This window comes from Dysidea avara, chromosome 2, assembly GCF_963678975.1.
Source record: "Dysidea avara chromosome 2, odDysAvar1.4, whole genome shotgun sequence".
Taxonomy (NCBI): domain Eukaryota; kingdom Metazoa; phylum Porifera; class Demospongiae; order Dictyoceratida; family Dysideidae; genus Dysidea; species Dysidea avara.
Genome location: NC_089273.1, coordinates 27,013,380 through 27,029,968, shown reverse-complemented (window position 1 = coordinate 27,029,968; position 16,589 = coordinate 27,013,380). Strand labels below are relative to the sequence as shown.

Here is a 16,589-nt window from a genome sequence, read left to right as displayed (position 1 = left end):
ACTTTACTTGTTCTTTTCTCTTGTCTTTGTTTATCACAAAGTATTTCATTCTATCAGCTTTGGTAATGCTTTGAATGCAAGAGGAGTATCATTACCTTACATAAATATTTGATAATATTGGTGCAACATGAATACTACTGGTGAAGCAATGTATGTTTTCTAAAGACTAGTGAGTGAAAATACTTGTTGGTGCCTAGGAAGGTTATCGATGTACTACTCTAATAGAACAATCATTCGGCTTTGTGACTTATTTTAATAGAACAACCACTAGTGCCCAGTTTTACATTTCTGATTATAAACCAGGTTGTATACCATATGTGACCGGGCCTGCGAAAACAGGGCATGTGGGCACAAACTACACCCCATTACTCTTCAGATCATATCTCAGTGTTGGAATAGTATTTTTGCATGCTGTAACTTGCATCATGATGCCACTTACATGCTGACTAAGTGCTGAAAATTGCAATACCATAGCATAATGGTACAAAACGTTATGAGTGAAGAAAGTGTGAAAAAGTAGGCAAAAATCATGTGCCCACTTGCCCTATTATTGCAGGCCCGGTCACATATATATTCATGGTACTTGCTATTCTGTGTATTTGTACTTTCACTTTGCAGTGTGTAATGATATTGTGGCTACCAGCCAATACTATCTGTGGTAATTTTTATGAATCATGTATGCTACACATGTATTTACTTTTAACCCTACTGTTGGTTAAATGCAATAATAAAGCTTTTAACTTACATCTTGCAGAAAGACAGCTGCATACATGTATATACACTAAGCTGGATACTAGGCTAGGGTTGGGCAATATTGAAAATTTCCTCCCATGGTTAATGCGAAGCTTATTATCACGTTTATAGCAAATATCACGTTATTGAAATGAACTATAGCAAGTACACTCAAAACTGTTTACACAGTATATTTGCATGGGCAAACTTTGTTTCATACCAGCTAGGAGTTTGGAAAAACTTATAGAGCATGGAGTGCATATAAATAGAAGGAGAGATAGCTAGTTTCTATCTATGTTTATAGCTAGCAGATAATTTACTAAGGCTTACTAATGTGAAGCCAGAATTTTTATCCCACAATCACAGAAGTGCTGTATCCAGTACATGTGCCTTGCCTTGCATGTATTAGTGTTTCACTTTGTGTAGTAGTGCAGGCTTGTTTGCTAACACAAGGACGCTATAATACTGATTGACAAATACAATATGGCATTTTTAACATGTGTAAGTGTGTAGTTGCAGCTGTATTCCCGCTATGATATCACAAAACCATTTAAAACCGGTATGGCATTTCAAAAACAAGGCGGTATTGGTTATTGCCAACTATAATATTGCCTTATTATCATCATACCGGCATATCACCCAACTCTAGTGAATATTTGTGTACAGATATATGTGATGTCAACTCTTGCATATACATGTATCATTTCCCTGTCACTTTAGTTGGCCCTGGTCAAACAACAAGTTGGTCAATCTGGTAATCTGAAACAGTTGTTGGAACAGTTGAATGACTTCATCTCTTGGTATGTACATTGTTTTTAGTGTTTCTATCCAAATTGATGTGTCACATTTGAAATAATATATTCATGTATAGCTGTTGGTCATGCAGGCTTTGTATGTCCTTGCTCCAGTAATCTTTACAAAAGTATAGTTGGCTGATGTCTTATTTGACTACAGGCTGGATGAGATGCTCAAGAAGGCATCATCACAAGACCTCACTGTGAGCATATCTGAAGCAGAAAAGGCTATAAAAGAACACAATGAATTGAAGGTGCGTGCTATTAGTGATATTATGTACATTATGGAACACGTAAATGTATCAATATACATTATTAAACCACGAAACCATCAAGCTATGTAATAGATGACTGTTTTGTAGAGCTGAATGCACACCTAAATGTCTACCAACACCTTTTTCTTTATATCAAGACACACGGTAGTGTGTCGTGCGGCCCAAGAAGCCGGCGCGTAACACCCGTGAGTATATTGACAGGAAGAAAGAAAACGCAATTTTCGCACCTCCGTAGCTCTGTGCTTCCTTGATGAAACAAGACGATTTTTGCTGTGGACATTTCCTCCAACTGCAGCACTCCACATTCCAAATTTGAGCGAAATCGCTTCGCGCGTTCCCGAGATATGCGACTTCAAAAATTGGCTCAGTTTCTTGGTTTTTTTTTCTTCTTATTTTTCTTTTTCTTGTCGCACACTTACAAAAACTGCTATAAAACGCGAACGCGTGATCCGATTGCCTTGAAAGTTGGCACACAGAAGAAGGATATAAAGGCGCATCTCGGTACCAACTTTGGCTGGAATACGATAAACAGGCAAAGAGTTATGAGCGATTATTAACGAAAAATAACACCAATATGTTGTCACGCCTACAGGGTAAACCGCGTATGGGAAGAAGCTGAAAATCAGTGGGTGAATAGGTTAACTATTAAACCTCAAACCTTTTGTGATTTAAAAGAAATCGAGCTAAAAACCAAGAAGATACAACGAAAAAACCAACAGTGTGTAACAATTACGCAATCGAGATCAGCTAATAAAAAAACGACTGCTTGCCACGCCTACCAGATAAACCGCTTAGGGTAATGCTTTGAAAATCGTTGTACAGATGGAGTAATCATCTTAGAAAGGCTCATCAATGGTGTAGAAGAATCAGACTTAAAGCCACGGAGTTATAACACGAAATCCAACTTGGTGCGGCAAGTGCGAGATCGAGATACTCTAATAGAGCAGTCATCCTAATAGAGCAGTCACCCTGAAGAGAATTCAAGAGATCAGCTAGAAATAAGAAACCTGTATAGAGATCAGCTACACACAAGTCACCCTGTAGAGAGATCAGCTAGAAGAAGTTACCTTGTAGGGAGTTCATGCAACTATGGAAAGAGATAGTTCAGCTAGAAAAAATCACCTTGTAAAGTTCAGCTACAAAGAAACCACCATGTAGAGAGTTCAGCTACTAACAAATCGCCCTGTGGAGAGATCAATAGAAGAAGTTACCTTGCAAAGAGTTCAGCTACAAAGAAACCATCATGTAGAGAGTTCAGCTACAAACAAATCTCCCTGTAGAGAGATTAGCTAGAAGAAGTTACCTTGTAGAGAGTTCAGCTACAAAGAAACCATCATGTAGAGAGTTCAGCTACAAACAAATCTCCCTGTAGAGAGATCAGCTAGAAGAAGTTACCTTGTAGAGAGTTCGGTTTCAAACAAATCACACTGTAGAAAGATCAGCTAGAAGAGGTCACCTTGTAGAGAGTTCAGTTACAAAAAAACCACCATGTAGAGAGCTCAGCTACAAACTAGTGACCTTGTAGAGACATCAGCTAGAAGAAGGTACCTTGTAGAGAGTTCAGCTACAAAGAAACCATTCTTTAAAGAGCTCAGCTGCAAACAAATCACCTGTAAAGAATTCAGCTACAAATAAATCACCCTGTAGAAAGATGAGCTAGAAAAAGTTACCTTGTAGAGAGTTCAGTTACAAAGAAACCACCATGTAGAGAATTCAGCTACAAACTAGTGACCCTGTAAAGACATCAGCTAGAAGAAGTTACCTTGAGAGAGTTCAGCTACAAAGAAACCATTATTTAAAGAGCTCAGCTGCAAACAAATCACCTATACAGAATTCAGCTACAAACAAATCACCATGTAGAGAGATCAGCTAGAAGAAGTTAACTTGTAGAGAGTTCAGCTACAAAGAAACCATCATTTAGAGAGTTCAGCTTCAAACAAATCACCTGTAGAGAGTTCAGCTATACAAACAAATCTCCCTGTAGAGAGATCAGCTAGAAGAAGTTACCTTGTAGATCGTTCAGCTACAAACAAATCACCCTGTAGAGAGATCAGCTAGAAGAAGTTACCTTGTAGAGAGTTCAGCTACAAAGAAACCACCATGTAGAGAGTTCAGCTGCAAAGAAATCACCCTGTATAAAATTCTGCCACGAACAAATTGCCCTGTAGAAAGATCAGTTAGAAGAAGTTACCTTGTAGAGAGTTCAGCTACAAAGAAACCATTCTGTAAAGAGCTCAGCTGCAAACAAATCACCTGTACAGAATTCAGCTACAAACAAATCACCCTGTAGAGAGATCAGCTAGAAGAAATTACTTTGTAGAGAGTTCAGCTACAATGAAACCACCATGTAGAGAGTTCAGCTGCAAACAAATCACCCTGTAGAAAATACAGCCACAAACAAATTGCCCTGTAGAAAGATCAGTTAGAAGAAGTTACCTTTTAGAGAGTTCAGCTACAAAGAAACCGCCCTGTAGAGAGATCAGCTAGAAGAAGTTACCTTGTAGATCGTTCAGCTACAAACAAATCACCCTGTAGAGAGATCAGCTAGAAGAAGTTACCTTGTAGAGAGTTCAGCTACAAAGAAACCACCATGTAAAGAGTTCAGCTGCAAAGAAATCATCCTGTAGAAAATTCTGCCAAAAACAAATTGCCCTGTAGAAAGATCAGTTAGAAGAAGTTACCTTTTAGAGAGTTCAGCTACAAAGAAACCATTCTGTAAAGAGCTCAGCTGCAAACAAATCACCTGTACTGAATTCATCTACAAACAAATCACCCTGTAGAGAGATCAGCTAGAAGAAGTTAACTTGTAGAGAGTTCAGCTACAAAGAAACCATCATTTAGAAAGTTCAGCTTCAAACAAATCACCTGTAGAGAGTTCAGTTACAAACAAATCTCCCTGTAGAGAGATCAGCTAGAAGAAGTTACCTTGTAGAGAGTGAAGCTACAAACAAATCACCCTATTGAAAGATCAGCTAGAAGAAGTCAACTTGTAGAAAGTTCAGTTACAAAGAAACCACCATGTAGAGAGTTCAGCTACAAACTAGCCACCTTGTAGAGACATCAGCTAGAAAAGTTACCTTGTAGAGAGTTCAGCTACAAAGAAACCATTCTGTAAAGAGCTCAGCTGCAAACAAATCACCTGTACAGAATTCAGCTACAAACAAATCACCCTGTAGAGAGATCAGCTAGAAGAAATTACCTTGTAGATAGTTCAGCTACAAACAAATCTTTCTGAAGAGAGATCAGCTAGAAGGAATTACCTTGTAGAGAGTTCAGCTACAAAGAAACCATTCTGTAAAGAGCTCAGCTGCAAATAAATCACCTGTACAGAATTCAGCTACAAACAAATCACCCTGTAGAGAGATCAGCTAGAAGAAATTACCTTGTAGATAGTTCAGCTACAAACAAATCTCCCTGTAGAGAGAGCAGCTAGAAGAAATTACCTTGTAGAGAGTTCAGCTACAAAGAAACCATTCTGTAAAGAGCTCAGCTGCAAATAAATCACCTTTACAGAATTCAGCTACAAACAAATCACCCTGTAGAGAGATCAGCTAGAAGATATTACCTTGTAGATACAAACAAATCACCCTGTAGAAAGATCAGTTAGAAGAAGTTACCTTTTAGAGAGTTCAGCTACAAAGAAACCATTTTGTAAAGAGCTCAGCTGCAAACAAATCACCTGTGCAGAATTCAGCTACAATCAAATCACCCTGTAGAGAGATCAGCTAGAAGAAATTACCTTGTAGATAGTTCAGCTACAAACAAATCTCCCTGTAGAGAGATCAACTAGAAGAAATTGCCTTGTAGAGAGTTCAGCTACAAAGAAACCATCATGTGGAGAGTTCAGCTGCAAAGAAATCACCACTGCCCAAATTTCAAGGCAATAGCTCTTTCCAATCTGAAGTTATCAATTGTCAAAGTTGGCAAATTGGATGTGTGTGGAAGGCCCCTTTTTGCAAATCCGGTCACATATGTATTATATATATAATTTGTACATTTACTGATAAAATATTTAAAGTATATCTACTTCATCTTTACTTCTTCCTGTAGTAAAGAAAAAAAAACATAGGTTAAAAAAGTCCCAAAGCTGGCCATAGGCCGGCTTTGGGTATACAAATACAAAAAGAAATGAAATCTAATCCAAAACAGCCAAGCTGTAAAAAAAGTGTGCGGCCCTCAGAAAGGCTATGGTGAAAAAAGATGTGAAATCCAAGGTGGCGGCCAAGAAATGGCTGTGATGGTAGGTTAATGGTAAAAATTTTAATAACGACAATTCAGGTGAATTTTTGTGCCGCTTCACAAAATTTACCTGAATTGTCATTATTAAAATTTTTACCATTAACCTACCATCACAGCCATTTCTTGGCCGCCACCTTGGATTTCACATCTTTTTTCACCATAGCCTTTCTGAGGGCCGCACACTTTTTTACAGCTTGGCTGTTTTGGATTAGATTAAAATAAACACTGTACATTTCAGGTTGAAATATTAGCTCAGCAGTCATCATATGAAGCACTGAAGACTCATGGAACTAGCCTCATATCAGGTAGTAGTGAAGACCCTCAAAAGGAACAAGCTAAACAATTGCTGGACAAGATGGAACAAGACTGGACAGCTGTGTTAGATGCCTGGCAACAACGTATGGACTTGCTGAAGCAGTACAAGAATTATTTGGTCAATGAAAGCTGTGTGCAAATGACAATTTTCTTACTGTATATTTCAACTTGTGTTCTGTAGGGTTGTTTGCAAGAAGTAAAATTACTTGATGGTATTAGGTCAAATCTTAGTGAAGAAACTGCAGTAGGAGAAGCTGTTAGTTATCATTTGTCATGGAATGTAGTTCATTAACAATCAACTAGTCTAAACATACATATGTAGTTACTGCTGCACTGAGCCTAACTAGACCTGTAAACTAAAGCACACAATGTAAAGCTCTGTGTTGCTCAATATAATGAGTCAAAGTGTCAAAACCTGTTTTCCCATTCATAATATTTCCCAGACAATATGTGAGCCAAATGCCGATCGATGCCTTGGAACGTTCATGCTAAAGTGGTACAGTGAAACCTGCCTTAGCGACCATCTGTGTAGAAGGTCACCTCTCTAAAAATACCAACTTTCATATTCCCAAGTGAGAACTTTATAAACTAATCCATCTGCCTAAAGTGGTCTGACTTGAAGTTGACCAGCTTAGACAGGTTCCAATGTATATGTTTTATTACCAATTCTGTTTTTGTACTAACACTTTATGCCGTATGTTTGTTGTGCTGTCATGTTGTTTTAATTCTTGACTTCAACTTAAAATCTCATTTGTGAATATTTAGAGTTGACCTCTGACATTTAACATTAATTAGTCTTTCACTGCTTCAAGGGCTTCTCATTTTATTATATTATGACAAAAGCATTCTGGAGTAAGTTATGCTACAAACATTTCATTACAGTTGCTAAAGGATTACCCCATTGTTAGTAAGAAACATCAGACACTTCAGTCATCACTGGCAGTGCTGGGAGGAAAGATTGATGGTAACACTGACACTGCTCAATAACTGATAGACAATCAACACTATGCTACTACTGACATTCAGAATAGTGTGGATGAGTTGAAGAATAAGTGAGTAGTAGTAGTGTTTGTTGTGGTGAGAAATAATATTGACTGATTAAGTTACAGTGTGTGCGTGTGCGTGTGCGTGCGTTTGTGTACAAACACGCAAACATGGATTACATTGATTTTGTATGTAACATGTGATGCTAATTCATAGCATAATTTTTCGAGCATGAAATTTTCGTGAATCGCCTCTGCTCATAATTTCAATGGAGAAATTGTTGGGTTTTGTATGTTTGAACAATGTCACTGATTGAATTCTGGATTTTGAGGGACAAATTTTTCACAGATAGCTGCCAATCACATTATATACATATTCCTCCCTTTTTATATGGTATTGTGTTGATCACATTTTAAATGCCACTGTAGTGATACTTCCTTTATCTGAGTGCTTGTTTACCGGTACAGTCACAAAAGTATCAAGATAAACAATCCTTTCTGGATAAAGAAGCCTATTATTTTTGTTCTTTCAACTACTTTAATAGAACATACACAAGATGACAAAATACTCCAATAGAACAGTCACTTGTACAGTTTAAAATTTTGATCAATATACCATATGAAAATACCATATGAAAATACTAAATAGATAATTTACTATTGCTATCTATTTAATAATCTTTATATCTAAACTTGGTGGTATTAAACAATGTCATGGCCCGCTGAATTCTTTACTTACAAGAACAACTTGCTATGCTAGAGAAACAACTCCATGAGCTGGAAGAATATCAGCAATATGCTGATCATACTAAAGAGGTATATATGCTTGTTTGTACTGAAATATGTAACACATTAAGTAACTATTGAATACTATGTACGTACTTTGTATTTACATTGTGCTTAATGCTGACTAAATAGTTGATTCATTGTGCTAAATGCTAAATATATTTTGTTCTGCATTCTCCCATATTACATAGTTTACAGACTGGATGAGAGAGAAGATAGATCTGGAGTGGCCAGAAGATCTTGATGACCAACAAAAACATTGTGCAGTGTTACAGTCTGAGATTGCAGTGGCATCTGATAGGAAGGATGAACTGTTGAGAGACCTGAATGGCCCATAACTTGACCTGATTCATCCCAAAACATTACTATTCAATTTTTTTTTAAAAACAGCATGTTTCGCATCTTCCAGGTCCCCCACCCTTTTGGAACTCGCCTGATACAGCAAACATCAGTTAAAAACTATCTAAAATGGCAGGAAACTTAGCTGTTGACTACTTCTTCAGTGGATGATCTGGAATATAAAAAATTGTTGTAAACGTGTGTAAATTTGGTATGCGTAGCTACCACTGTTGGCAAGCTACAACATTCTGAATAGTTAAAACTGGCATTTCTTGATACTTTCAGATGGGTGATAAGACTGGTTTTCCCAGACTGGGTCACATATATGTGTACACCGTGTTAAGAAGAGTATGTGCTTGCATATAAACTCTTACATTGTATACAAAACACAACATTCTGCTTCATTGACAATAAATTCTAGAGTTTATTTAATGGTTGTATTATTTTAGTGACCACATACACCTATATTCAAATTATCTTTATAAAGGATGGAGAGAATCTGAAGCAACAATATCCACAGTTTGCTGATGAGGTGGACGAGCATGTTGCTGACATTGCTGCAGTATGGGACCTGTTGATTGACAAATCAACTGAACTAGATCAAGAGTTAGCTACTGGTAAAGAAGATGACTTATTTGTGAAAGGCACTTATCAAGTCAGTGAACACATTGATAATTTTGAGGCTGATCTGGTGGAGGAAAAAGTGCCAACTGACTTGGACCAGGCTGGAGAACTTTTTAAATGAACACAAGGTAATGTATTATGATAATTTTGTTGTTCTCACAAAAGATATTGTGGTTTTACTGCTATTGAACAGTGTGATGTTATTAAGAATTTTACAAGCTAGTAGGAGTCATTACTGTAAAAGTATGAAGCATAGTATATGTAGCTTATTGTTTGCTATGTATAAGTTGCCAGAGTGGTAGTGTATACTAACCAATAGCCTGGCATTTCACAGTAGGTAATAACATTTTATATTTTTGGGCAGATTAGAATTCCCTGAAATCTCTATATAATTGTGTTTGTTTAAGTGTACTACACAGCGAAACTTACTATACAAGACGGCCCAGTCTTCATTCGTAAAAGGTAACGTCGTGACCTTGATTCGTGTCGATACGTGGTAAATCGTGTGCACGTATCTACTTCCGTAATACCAATCGTCTAGGAACGTGGTGGGACCATTTTATAGAGACGGGTTCACCGACTTCAGCAGTATTAGCTACGCAGCAAACCCATTAAGGATCCGTATCAGGATAATGCCACACCATCCCTTGCTAACTGATTCCGTAAAACATTAATAATATTCCGTGCATTCACCGTAATATTTTAATTAATTTCAGAAAAAAAATTATTCACAATCAAACATTTGGCACATGCATTCATGAATCATTTAAACTAATCACATCAACTGTCTGAGTCATTATCACATCAACTGTCTGAGTCATTATCACATCAACTGTCCGAGTCACTGAAGATGTCATTCACCACCTGGTTACGACTTCGCACAGAAGCAGGTCTAGTGGGAGTCGTGCTTTGGTTTCCCTAAATAACAATAGTATTATATCAAAACTCATGAAACTTTCATCTACATACCAAACTTCCTGAAGTTGGTAGGCTTCCAGTACTTCTGGGTAAGCCAATTCCACCCTAGAAAAAAATACAATACTATTTACAACAGTAGTATATCAATAAAATACACATAAGCCATTATGCATATGCCACCTCTCAATGCCAACCAATTGTAAATTTCTTAGAAATATTTACGCACTAAACCACCTGTTTACACCTACCTGCTAGTAAAGCCTGTGACCATAATAGACATAATATATGTGACTGAATTGTGGAAAATTAGTCCTAATGTCACATCCAACAGTGCAAGTATTTAAAACAAGGCAAAATTATAATAACTTCCCAGTGTGAGCAGTGGTGTCTCGTATAGATGGGTACCGTATGGTGTTACCGAAGAGGTGTTTAATTTCAAGGGTTTATTTTTTGTGGTATCTGATATCTCAAATTATAATTCCTAGCCACTTATGGGTGGTTGGAAATGCCAATTAGCACCTACTAAACACAAGTTTTTAGAAAAATAACTTGTCCTCATTTTGCCAATCCTTCCATTATTGTAACCACAGTTATTAGAATTGTAAAAAAAGTATTGAACAAATCAAATTGTTCACTGGATGTTCCCTTGGAGGCATTGATCAGAGCGAAAATGCAAGTATTTATGCATCCACTTTACAATCAACATTGCATAAATACATTTGGTATACTGTAGCAGATGAAAATATCCCTGTATTGCTTGCATTTCATTTTTGTTCAGCGAATTTAAACATTTGGTAGAAACTAAACATGTAAGCTTCCCATTCCTGTAAAAACAAAAAATGCTTATCATATACAAAAGCTCTGTAACTCGTCTCTTCAAGTTGCTTGTATAGACACCATATAAACACTGACATGATGTAGATTGCTTAATTAAAAATGACGACTGAAAAGTGTGATGGATGCAAGCAAGCCAGCACATGTTAACAAGCAGCCTTCTACCTACAAACTGGTTAGCCTTTCACTATGAAGTAACTATGAAGTTACACCATTTACATTCCACTGCCTCCTTGCTAGTGAATCCAGTTCCACCGTTTAGGCACCTTCGTTTCAAAACACTTGAGTACAAACAGAACGCGACGGCAAGCGTATTCCAACAAAATGGGATTTTTTTTGTCCACTACAGTGTAAGTTAAACATGAACACAGGCTATACCTCATAATATGGCACGGCCCTTGAAATCTGCTGGTACTCCTATAGAAAATGTATATATTACTTTCAACAGCACTGTCTTTATTGAATAAATCCTTACCTCAGATGATGGTGACCATCACATGTACCCCTGTAACAGCACTGAAAATGCTGAAATGTGAAGCATACAATAACTTACTTCTGCAGCATAACCATTTTGAGGAGGAGGAGTAGTGTAGTTCTACAAAAGCATTATGTTCAAAGGTGACTTGATATGTAACTTGCATGCACATACCAAGGATGAATTTGAATACATGCCTTGTGATGATCCAACTGGAAACTATGGAAAAAAAAAATTCCACCAGGTGTACAATTTAACAGAAAATGGACACCATTGTTGTAATCATATATATATACACACAAATTTTCGAGTTCTTGTTGTTTAGCTATCTCTTTCCTCAAAACTTCTTACTATCTATGTAGTACAATAGGACAACCTGCGTGGAAGATTGATCTACAAATATAAAACCAAAAAAACTTTTTGTTCATCTGTAAATTAACGTACCTCGAAAATTTGCATGCATGTACATAGTGTAAGAAATAGTTGGTGTATAGCTGTTTCCTACGTACCTCAGAAAAGCTCCCTTGGTGAGGTTGTACATAGTTCTACAAAATTAAGCCTTAAGAGTACTTCACTATAATTTATTATATTCACTATACCTGCAAGACAGGCTGCAATGGACGATGTTGACTCTGGCAGTTAAATGTAAACAAGGTATAATTTAACCATCTATATTCATACTTGAGATAATGAGAAATCTTCCACTTCAGCCACAGCAGGCGTAGCCTACAAAATTACACACTTTCAAATTAATCACGTAAATGAGCATTGTCACCGCAGTATTTGGCATTCCTTGGTTCTGAACTGCCCAAGCTGGAGCATTCTTGGGTGGACTTCCTACCAAAGGGGTCGATTGTATTCGAGGCTTTTTAAACAGCTTTCGTTTCTGTCGGCTGTCTAATTCTTGAATAAAATCTTCTAATTCTGTAAATTGATTAAAAGAAACAATCACAACATTGGTACAGATAAAAATTTACTCTGCGATCGCCAACTTGGTGAATGCATGCGGAAGGATCCTTCGCCATCATCGCTTTCTTCAGACATATACAGGTCATTAATCTGCCCCCAGTGCTTCCTCTCCTTCCTGGTCATGCAAAGCTTTAGTCGGCGATCGTATAACTGTGAGAAACAAATGCAAACCTGTCTCTGCCTGCTTTTCAACTTTGTCTTCCTATCATTTTCAGCTTTTATAGCTGCTCTCTCAGGCTGCTCATCTAGGTACATCCTTCTTCGTGATTCATAGTAACGATAAACGGCTTCTAAATATACATTGGATAATTTTATCACCAACATTGCCTGTATTACTTAAAACATATACAGTTTAATTGCAAGTTGTGAATACAGATTTCCCCATGTATTCCAACGTACAAGGCAGAGGCGTAGCCAAGGGTGGGCCTGAGTGGGCCTGTGCCCGACCATCATGAGTAGCTAGAGAAATGCTCTACTACATTCATGGCAGTACTTAAATAACTGTTTTATTATTATTACAGATACCACATTTGTTTAATCATCATTACAAGCATGCAAGAACACGTTAATTTCAGATGTATCAGGTGGTCTATCACCTGGAAAATCCACTGGAAAGTCATGTAAATGTGCACATGATATGTTAAATTTAAAATTTTAAATGAAGCGGGAGCTTGAACCACAAGTGCATGAGGTGTCTACAGTGAGATGTCTACAGTGAGATACTAAACATTGGATTAAACAGGTTGTTTGAAGACAACATTTCTTTTCATTAGAGTGCATAAAATGGAAATAGAGCTGTTGGTGAGAGACTGATGATAAGGATGGATTGGGGATTAATCCAGCATTAAGAGTAGTCTTATCAGTAAGGATTACCCGGATAAAGGAATGGACACCCTACTTATGGTGGTATGTTATGTAAACAAGTTAAGTTGTCATGTGGACCACTATAAAATGATCCGCGCTCAGTACAATATACTCAGTCCAATGTTATTTCAAGTATATGTGTATATACTAGTTTAAGCTTAGCATTTCCTCCCTGCTAATGCACCTATCAATGTATTGCCCCCCTCCCTCCCCCCCTTGTGCTATAGGGTGTCCATTCCTTTATCCGGGTAACTTGTGCTATTGCCCCCCAGGGCTTATTTGGGGGCAATAGTGGGGATTTGACACAGTGGAATGTCAAATCCCCCATGGTGGGACAACCAAGCCGGTCAAATCCCCCTGTAAGTCCCTTATAAAGCCAAAGGCACTCTGTGAGGATTTGACGCGAGGATACAGTGACTTTTTTAAAAAGCTGTCAAATGCCCCAGAGTGGGGCAAAATTTCTGTGTCAAACCCCCCTAGGAAATCCCCATTTCAGCCCGAGGGGGTGGGGGTGGGTAGTGGGGCAACACATTCATAGGTGCATAAATGGTCTGCCATGCCACCCACCACCCCGACATGTAGACTCTACATAAATTAGCATCCCAGCAAGCCAGTTGCGGCGTTCTGACTTATATATACTGCAGTCGTTAAGCTATTTGTGTATTTGTAAGTATAATCTAACATAGATTGATTATATTTCCCAGGTTCATAATTGTGTCACGTGATGCTCAACTGCAATGATCGTCAGTGATCAATGACTACAAGTAGATCTTAGCTAGCATCTATAGTTAGATAGCTATATTGTATTTGCATGTATGCAAGCAGCATTAAATTCTGTTTACACCACAGAACAGCTATATATAATTATAGCGTATAGGCTGTGTGCATACGCTTTTCACATTTTTTTTATAATGCCTCACATAAATATGAGCATGTTTCTTGTGCATGCACGTAAATATATAAAGTTTGTCGGTACCCAACCATCAGAAATTGGCTGGCTATGCTCCTGGTACAAGGTTCTACTGTATGCATGCAACATGAAAAGATGGTTATGACACTGCTAATCTACCCCCGGATCATTATTAACAACACCATACAAATGCATACTTTTAATTGGTTTTTCCTCAAACTTTTCTGTGAGTTCTCCTACCAAGTATTGCACAACACTTTGGTTGTACGGGTCATTATACCTACAACTCAACCATAAACAATAAAGAATAGAAACACAACCTACGCTTTGGAGCCATCATACTGATTCTCAGCTGCATCGTGCAAATTCCGAACAGCCAACTGTATAATACACAATTGCAAAACAAAGTTAGTAAATGCTACATCTGACTAAGTTGTAGAAGTAAAAGTAGATATCTGCAGAGGACCGACCAAAAGTTTACTTCGGTATAAACAAATTTACGGTTAGTGTCATGCCCTGACCATATTTCCTCAGGGTGGGGGGCTTATCAATTTGAGATTATACCTGGAAAGGATCTGGCCATTTGCTCATACCTTTACTTGATATACAAAATCGGCAACTTTTGTTGCCTACTAACCAACTTTTAAGAAGTGACAGGGAGCCTTCTGTGAGTGCTGATATGATAGTCTGTCATACAGATGGTGAGCAGAGAGATGGAAAGCCTAAAACCTGGTAAAGAAGCATTTTCATGCTGTTGTATCCAGTTAAAAGTGACAAAGACATCAGATCTACGTAACACTTCACTCCTTTAGTGGTACACCAGGCTAGTGTTATTAATTGAAACACTTCTCTCCAGTGTGTCCACGAAGAACTCAATTATTATAGCTATCAGTGCATGCTCACAGAAGGATTCTTGTCATTTCTTAAAAGTTGGTTAGTAGCAATTAACACGTGACAAAAGTTGTGTATAACAAAAATGGTATGGGCAAACGACCAGACATATGTGACCGGATCTGCGAAAACCGAACATAATAGCGCAATTCAAAATTTTCAGTATAAAGCATTGAAATACAATGGATAAATAATCGTGTATTTCAGGGAAAAAAAATCCGTAATTTTTGAAATGCCCTCATATGTACTGAAGGAAAGGCCGAACGGTTAAAACCTGGGTATCAACTTGTTTGCCTACACAAGAGGAGTTAGAAAATCTTTGTTTCGTTGCAGTACTCCAAAGGAAACGTAAGTTATGGCCGCTTGTTCAAGTCACGTCGAAGTGATAGTACTCAATCGACTTTTCTTCATGCATTTTGCCTTTATTAGAGGAACAGAAGAAATAACTTACACAGCAATTGATTCCCCAGTTCATGGCGAATACGGTGGAGCAAATTTCGAGTCTCCACAACATTGTATACGTTCAGGGCCGCCCACAGGGGGGGGAAACTGGGGCATTTTGCCCCGGGCCCCAGCCTGAAAGGGGCCCCAGGAGGCCCCATTAAGGGCCCCCTGAATACCTGTTTAAAAGATCGATATACTCTAATAGAGCAGTCAGATCTAAATACTCTAATAGAGCAGTCACAGTATTCTTCAGAGGAGCAGTGTAGCAAGCTTATAGATAAGGAGATATGGTTGGTGATGGGTAGTTATTGTCATTGCCAGCAGGTTGTGACCTTTGTTTTTTTTTTTTTTGGTCTTCACCTTACAACTTGGGTGAAGGGCCCCATTTAACTCTTTGCCCTGGGCCCCTTAATTTCTCTGGGCGGCCCTGTATACGTTACTTACATCTGTTTTAGTAAGCGCATATATATTTTCCCATTACTGACTGTACAAATCGATCTTTCTGTTGGGGCCACTTTGTAGGGCTATAACTCCAAAACTTCTTGGCATATGAAGCTGAAACTTTACCAGTACATACACTTGGCTATGTAGATTATAAATATTTAATAAAAATTAATGGAATTTGAAAAATGCACTATTATGTCTGGTTTTCGCAGATCCGGTCACATATACGATAGTAAATCGTGGCAGGACAATTGTATTACAATTTACACAACTACTAACAGTTAGCTTGGTGTCAAGCTTGCAGGATCGTTTGGCTTCTCCACTACTCGATGATGTGTTGCCATCTGATTTCTCTGCTAGCTCTTTCCTCAATGTCTTTATTTCCGACTTTACATCGTTAACAGAAGTCTTCAACTCTTCGTTTTCTTTAAGAAATTTTGTTAGTGCTTCCTGTTGCCTCCTCACCATTTCTGTTAACTGTGCAACTTCGTCACACAATCTTTACGGTGTTACTGAGAACTCGTGGGAGCCTGATGAGGTCCCATGGCTTCCTCGTTGATTTTCTGCTCCAAAAAAACCGACCAAATGGCTACGAGGTATCTCTTGTCCACCACCGCGTGGATCCATCACTATTGTAGCGTGGAACCTCACGTGAACATTAATTGGTTGAACTCTATTTAACACGCAGCACCAGCTAGCAATGAATGCGCTCCTCAACCTGGACATCCCTGGCAATAGCGAGACAATAACATC

At 38.1% G+C, this 16,589-nt stretch overlaps 2 protein-coding genes across 5 annotated transcripts in view; one reads left to right on the top strand and one right to left on the bottom strand.

Annotated features, from left to right (window-relative positions):
• LOC136246984 (spectrin beta chain, erythrocytic-like) overlaps window positions 1-16,589 on the top strand; it is a 30,234-nt gene that overhangs the window by 2,098 nt on the left and 11,547 nt on the right. The window contains exons 2-7 of one of the 3 annotated variants that reach the window (XM_066038580.1): window positions 1,453-1,532; window positions 1,687-1,780; window positions 6,279-6,611; window positions 7,238-7,407; window positions 8,316-8,442; window positions 8,949-9,215. In XM_066038580.1, the coding sequence (XP_065894652.1) occupies window positions 8,328-8,442; window positions 8,949-9,208 (375 nt within the window). In that variant the 5' untranslated portion in view covers window positions 1,453-1,532; window positions 1,687-1,780; window positions 6,279-6,611; window positions 7,238-7,407; window positions 8,316-8,327 and the 3' untranslated portion in view covers window positions 9,209-9,215. Of the gene's footprint in view, window positions 1-1,452; window positions 1,533-1,686; window positions 1,781-6,278; window positions 6,612-7,237; window positions 7,408-8,077; window positions 8,155-8,315; window positions 8,443-8,948; window positions 9,216-16,589 lie in introns of those variants that run through there. The other 2 variants (XM_066038578.1, XM_066038579.1) reach the window with 2 other exon arrangements.
• Window positions 9,888-12,431, bottom strand: LOC136246983 (uncharacterized). 2 transcript variants are annotated; one of them, XR_010696976.1, is made up of 10 exons: window positions 12,292-12,431; window positions 12,090-12,238; window positions 11,996-12,040; window positions 11,914-11,946; window positions 11,824-11,859; window positions 11,489-11,533; window positions 11,315-11,434; window positions 11,218-11,256; window positions 10,057-10,110; window positions 9,888-10,005 (listed from the first exon to the last, which is right to left on the bottom strand). XR_010696976.1 is itself a non-coding variant. In XM_066038577.1 (8 exons), exons 1-7 carry the CDS (start codon window positions 12,404-12,406, stop codon window positions 11,333-11,335), a joined length of 525 nt encoding a protein of 174 aa, XP_065894649.1. In that variant the 5' UTR covers window positions 12,407-12,431; the 3' UTR covers window positions 10,838-11,256; window positions 11,315-11,332. The 2 variants fall into 2 exon arrangements, 1 of the variants encoding a protein (XP_065894649.1); XM_066038577.1 differs by lacking the exons at window positions 9,888-10,005; window positions 10,057-10,110 and having other exon boundaries at window positions 10,838-11,256.

Excerpts from the sequence above, each read along its gene's own strand:
- LOC136246983 (XM_066038577.1), bottom strand. The coding sequence starts at position 12,406 with ATGACCAGGAAGGAGAGGAAGCACTGGGGGCAGATTAATGACCTGTAT. Across the intron at positions 12,239-12,291 it reads ACCAAGTTGGCGATCGCAGA|AATTAGAAGATTTTATTCAA; the intron begins GTAAATTTTTAT and ends ATCAATTTACAG. Across the intron at positions 11,860-11,913 it reads CATTGCAGCCTGTCTTGCAG|AACTATGTACAACCTCACCA; the intron begins GTATAGTGAATA and ends TTAATTTTGTAG.